This window comes from Spermophilus citellus, assembly GCF_964194105.1.
Source record: "Spermophilus citellus genome assembly, chromosome: 3".
In the NCBI taxonomy this organism is placed as follows: domain Eukaryota; kingdom Metazoa; phylum Chordata; class Mammalia; order Rodentia; family Sciuridae; genus Spermophilus; species Spermophilus citellus.
Window position 1 is genome coordinate 6,480,816 of NC_138184.1, and position 6,091 is coordinate 6,486,906.

Below are 6,091 nucleotides of genomic sequence, written 5' to 3' on the forward strand. Positions count from 1 at the left end.
GGGGAAAGGGGAAAAAAAAGGGAGAGAATTAAACAACAGCAGATGGGATAGAGAGGGAAAATGAGAGGGAAGGGGAGGGGGGATAGTAGGGGATAGAAAAGGTAGCAGAATACAACAGTCATTAATATGGTATTATGTAAAAATGTGGATGTGTAACCGATGTGATTCTGCAACTTGTATTTGGGGTAAAAAAGGGGAGTTCATAACCCACTTGAATCAAATGTATGGAAGATGATATGTCATGAGCTTTGTAATGTTTTGAACAACCAATAAAAAAAATAGTAAATGTATGATGCATCAGTTGTTGGAAGTCAAACATTAACCCTACATGCACATATTATGTGGAAATTCTTTCCTATATGATATGGACTGAGGCACAAAAATTTAGAAAGAATTGTTGTAATAATTAATGAAATGTCTCCCTCTAGGTAATACTGTGCCCAGTTAAAGCAATTGAAGTAAATGTGCATACTTGAAAGAGACTGGAAATCACATGTCAATGTCAACCAGTGCATTACAGGGCCAATAAGTGTACTACTGTACAATACTTAGATTAGCTTCAGGGACTGTTTAGGTAAATGTTTTAAGATACTCTTCATGGATATCTAAGTCAATACTGATATGGGAATTCTGAAAGGAAGTTTTATCCACCAAATCATGGCAATAATTGCTACTGGGGACAGGTGTGCAGGCGAATGGAATCAGGCAGTGAGAGTGAGAACTCAAAGGTATTGGGTAATAATTTCAATCTCAATAAAATATTAGTAATGAAGCAAATATAATTAAATGTTTGCATTTTCAAATTAGTTATCAGTTTTATTGAGAGTAATGACAGGTAATATTATTTCATCATTTGTAAATGCCAGGAAATATTCTAAGCCACTGGTTATCAACCTTGGTTTAAAAAAAAAATCCAGCAGAACTTCACATGCAGACTGTAAATAACCGGGGTTTGCTCTGTGGCCAGAGTATCTGGATAGTTTGAAATATCCACAGATCAACATATTGATAAGTATCTGAATATATTTGATGCATAATTTAAAAGATTTTTCACAATTAAAAAATCATGTAAAGTAGGCCATTAATTTCCCCAGATTACAGATGACACAATTTTTCATGTGCTTTTCCACATGATTCCCTGAACTTTCTCCTTTGCATTGTTTCTTGATTACAGCATTAATCAGTGAGAGCTGACAAAATAATGATCCCAAGTTTCCTTCAGGTATCTGATGTAACAAAATGCAACTCATATATCAGCAAAGATTGATTCAAAAACCTATTTGGGCTGGGGATGTGGCTCAAGCGGTAGCGCGCTCGCCTCGCATGCGTGCAGCCCGGGTTCGATCCTCAGCACCACATACCAACAAAGATGTTGTGTCCGCTGAGAACTAAAAAATAAATATTAAAAATTCTCTCTCTCTCTCTCTCTCTCTCTCTCTCTCTCTCTCTCTCTCTCTCTCTCTCCCCCCTCTCTCACTCTCTCTTTAAAAAAAAATAAATAAAATAAAAACCTATTAACTAGTTGGGCACTGTGGTGCACACCTCTAATTCTACTACTTAGAAGGTTGAGGCAGAAGGATGGCAAATTCGAAGCCAGCCTCAGCATTTAGTGAGGCCCTGAGCAACTTAGTGGCATCCTGTCAAAAAATAAAAACTGAAAAAAGGGCTGTGGATGTGGCTTATTGTTAAAGTACCCCTGGGTAAAATGTCTGTACCAAAAACAAAACAAAACAACAACAAAAAAAGCAAAACAACAAAAAAGCTTGACTAAACCTAAGAAGGCTGAGACTCAAATTTCGACTTCCCTGGGTTCAAAGTCCTCAGCTATAAATAAAAGGTTTTATAATCAGAAAAGAAATGAAACAATATGACTAGACATTATACAAAGGAAAACAATTCGAAAAGCAAAGACCTATCTTCCATACCAGATATTTTACTGAGTTTGAATTGATTTGATAGAAGTAAACCTGGATAAAATTTAGAATATTCAAAAATGTTTCTATTCTATTGTTTTGAGCTGGGGTTGTGGCTCAGCGGTAGAGTGCTTGCCTAGTGTGTGCAGAGCTCTGGGTTTGATCCTCAGCACCACATAAAAATGAATAAAACAATGGTATTGTGTCCAACTACAACTAAAAAAAATAGTTTTATATCATTAGTAGGGACAATGTACCCTAATTTCATATTTGTGGTCACCAATGTTGTATAATTACATGCATTTAAATAAACCATACATATCCATATTTGAAGACCATGAAAGCCAAGGTTAGAAGGTATATGTTAAACAATTTTTGAAAGATAAACAATATTTCACTGAGTACTAACATTCACAAGGAGGGAATTCAGAAAACCCAAGAATGATGAAAAAACTCCTGGGAACTAATGGAAGCATATTTATTTTCTGAACTGTAAACTTTAACTTAGTGTTTAGATGATGCAATCCAAGCTCTTTAGAATGTTTGCAAACACTCAAAGTCAAGGAAAATTGTACTGCACTCCTAGAATAATGTATGCTTGCTGCTTCTCTGTTTCCTTTCATTAGAATAACTTTGTTTTTCCTTAAAGGATGAAATATATTTCTTAGTCTCTCTTCTTTTCTTGGAAGAATGAGGTATCGGCCTGGGGGTGTAGCTCAGTAGTAGAGCACTTGCCTAGCACTGTGAGGCACTGGGTCAAATCCTCAGCAGCACATAAAAATAAATATAAATTTATATATAAAAGCAGGGACTGTAATTTACTGTGATCATGGCTCGGGTATTCTTGGCCTTATAACATTGTTCAGTGGAAGGCCTCTAAGGTAGGTATTTATATAAAGAGGTGAAGAGCACATAAAATTAAAATAATTCAAATATATTTGGTTTTGTTAAAAGTGAGCAATACTGATGAATATATATGATACTCAAATGTGAATAATTTACTTGTGAATACTTGATTTCAAAATGTATGTAGAGTGATGGATTCCTATTCTTTTTTGTTGTTGTTGTTGTTTTTGTTTCCGCAACACTGTTTTCTTTTGCAAAAGTTGTCTAAGCAACGTGGAACCACAAAATCTCACAGATGTCTCTGAATTCCATCTCCTGGGATTCTCAGAGGATCCAGAACCGCAGCCTTTCTTATGTGGACTGTTCCTGTCCATGTACCTGGTCACTGTCCTTGGGAACCTGCTCATCATCCTGGCCGTCAGCTCTGACTCCCACCTCCACACCCCCATGTACTTCTTCCTCTCCAATCTGTCCTTGGCTGACATTGGTTTCACCTCTACCACAGTCCCCAAATTGATTGTGAATATGCTAACTCACAGCAGAGCCATCTCCTACGTGAGCTGCCTGACACAGATGTCTATTTTTATCCTTTTTGGATGTATAGATGATATGCTTCTTAGTGTAATGGCCTATGACCGGTTTGTGGCCATCTGTCACCCGTTGCGTTACTTAGTCATCATGAACCCTCGCTTCTGTAGCTTCTTAGTATCCGTGTCTGTTTTAGTCAGCCTTTTGGAATCCCTCCTGCACACTGTGATTGCTTTACAACTTACCTGCTTTAGGAATGTAGAAATTTTTAACTTCTTTTGTGACCCTTCTCAACTTCTCAACCTTAGCTTATATGACACCTTTGCCAACAATATAATCATGTATTTGGGCGCTGCTTTATTTGGATTTTTTCCAATCTCAGGAATCCTTTTCTCTTATTATAAAATTGTTTCTTCCATTCTGAGGATCCCATCAACAGGTGGGAAGTACAAAGCCTTCTCCACCTGTGGCTCTCACCTGGCCGTGGTTTGCTTATACTTTGGAACAGGCAGTGGAGCATATCTGGGTACATCAGTGTCATCTTCTCCCATTAAGAATGCGGTGGCCTCAGTGATGTACATGGTGGTCGCCCCAATGCTGAACCCCTTCATCTACAGCCTGAGGAACCAAGAAATTAAAAGCACTCTGCTTAGGCTCCACAGCAGAATAGTCTAATCACAGGACATATGGTCTCCATTTGAAATGTAGGCTGGAAAAGATAGCAAATCTAAACATCCAGATTGGTACACCCTACCTCCGTAGTCACACTACTTTTATAGTGTAATGGGTTTAATTCCTCATCAGATTTTATAGTAGAATGATTATTGCTGGGTTGGGTGAGAAATGGAGAATTTAAAATTAGGTACAATGTTTCAGTGCAGCAAGTTGAAGTTTCTAAAGATGGATGATAGTTATGCTAGTAAAACAGCATGCATTTAATTAATGCCACTGAATTTTGCACATTCACTTTTATTTTCATATTTATTTAAAAAACAAATGACAAAGATCTAGTTTACCAGTTTTTTAAACTTAAGCTTATCATTATACATTTAAACAGTTGTCAAAACTTTACTAAGTTGCCAGCATTCATGCACAACTAGAAAACATTCTTAAATTCATATTAAACCAAAATGTATTATGATTAATGCATTAATATCTTTCATTATTAAATACTGGAAAAAAACCAAATTATTTCTATAGGAGCCTCATTCTGGCAATGTTAAATCATAGCCACACCACTTGGCTCACATGTCAAACACGAGGGGAAGTAGATCCATGCTGGTATTAGGATAAAATCTTGTCTTCGAACTATTCAAAGGCTCTCCTGAGATTATGTTTAATAAAAAAGCAAAGTGCTCACAGAGATTGCAACAATTTTAAAGACCAAAAAAAGGTCATATTATATGGTCCCAGCAATAAACTCACAGTTTATGCCAAACAGGGACTCTGATGACCTGTTTATAAATACTTTAGATTGGGTACAAATATACTGAAAGTCAATTTCATAAAAAAATTTTCAAAAAATGTTCCTTTTAATCCTCAAATAGTGCTTGTTATAGTTAACATTTCTGTTAAATGCCTGTGTTGAATTCCTTGTTATCCAAGCGTAGCAGCTGCTCCTTACCATTTATTGTTAAGGACTTCAGCTGGCTGTCCTCTTCAACTTCTACTCTTTCTTGAATATTCTCAATAATTCATTTTGTAGTGATTTTTCTGCCATTGACCATTTTGATAGAAGTTGATATAGATTTGAAGTCACCCACCTCACTGCCACCAAATGATGTAGAAGAGAATGAAGTAAGGCCAGTGTAACCTAGTGACCCAAATGAAGTAAATCCTCTATCAAATGAATAAAATCCACCTCCAAATGATGGAAATCCACTTAAAGCAGAGAAAAATGAGCACGTACCTTGGTTTATGTTTCCTCGGGGACGCTTTCAGTTCCCAAATAGTCTTCAAATGGATCCTCAAAGAAGTCCAACAAAAGTGGGCCCCTTCCACCAAAAAAATTCCCTGAAGACATCATCTGAGTTTCAGAATGTGAAGCTAAACTTAAACAGACTGTCAAAATGACTTCTGCCTCCTTCTGCACTATTTACGCCTTCTTTGCCATACTTGACATTGATGACAAGAATGAGTTGTTGGGCTGGGGGTGAATTTGAATCAATTTGATAGTTAGCATCTGATAACACCTCACATGCCTCAGCTAGGTGTTTGACTTTTCTCTCTGCTTCTTCTTTATTCTCAGGATTTTTTTTTTTAATCTGGGTGATAATTTAGTGCCAGTTTCCTATATGCCTTTTTGATATCCTCAGGTGAGGTGTGCCTCTGCATGCCTAGAACTTCATAGTAGTCCACCATGTTCTAACAGATTTTTGGAACAAATCATCCAAGGACACAGCAAAATGGACAGGGCGGGCAGCCAGGTGCTAACGGTCAGGCATTGCCGGGGCAGTGGCTCCTCACGTTTCCTTTCTCTCCTTTCTCCAACAACAAACATCAGATTGATCTTTATTTTTTTTAAAAAGTCAAGATAGAAACTGACACAAATGATGTCAATCACACATAGAAGCTTCATCTTGAGTAGAGGGGAATTTGAAAACTTTTGTGAACCTTCATATTCTCTACTTCCTCTATAATATGAGGCAGTGCTTAGATTTGGTGATAGCATGACCATTTTGATTAATTATGGCCTTGTTCAGTGAGCCTCCAAGATCATAAAATAATCAATATTCATCTTGTGCCTCTGGCCTTCACTTGATGGTCCATTCCAGTGGGCTCCCCACCTGTATTTTCTTCATCAA

General features: G+C 37.2%; 1 protein-coding gene and 1 pseudogene across 2 annotated transcripts; one reads left to right on the top strand and one right to left on the bottom strand.

Annotated features, from left to right (window-relative positions):
- Nucleotides 1-3,020: 3,020 nt before the first annotated feature.
- LOC308645956 (olfactory receptor 7E24-like) lies at nt 3,021-3,962 on the top strand (the record flags this gene model as incomplete). The annotated part of the gene is made up of 1 exon (XM_081288407.1): nt 3,021-3,962. The coding sequence occupies exon 1, from the start codon at nt 3,132-3,134 to the stop codon at nt 3,960-3,962; it is 831 nt and encodes a 276-aa protein (XP_081144533.1). The 5' UTR covers nt 3,021-3,131.
- An 896-nt stretch (nt 3,963-4,858) lies between these two features.
- On the bottom strand, nt 4,859-5,648 carry LOC308645780 (dnaJ homolog subfamily B member 6-like; annotated as a pseudogene). Its single transcript has one exon. The product of its transcript is annotated as a dnaJ homolog subfamily B member 6-like (transcript).
- Nucleotides 5,649-6,091: the final 443 nt, after the last annotated feature.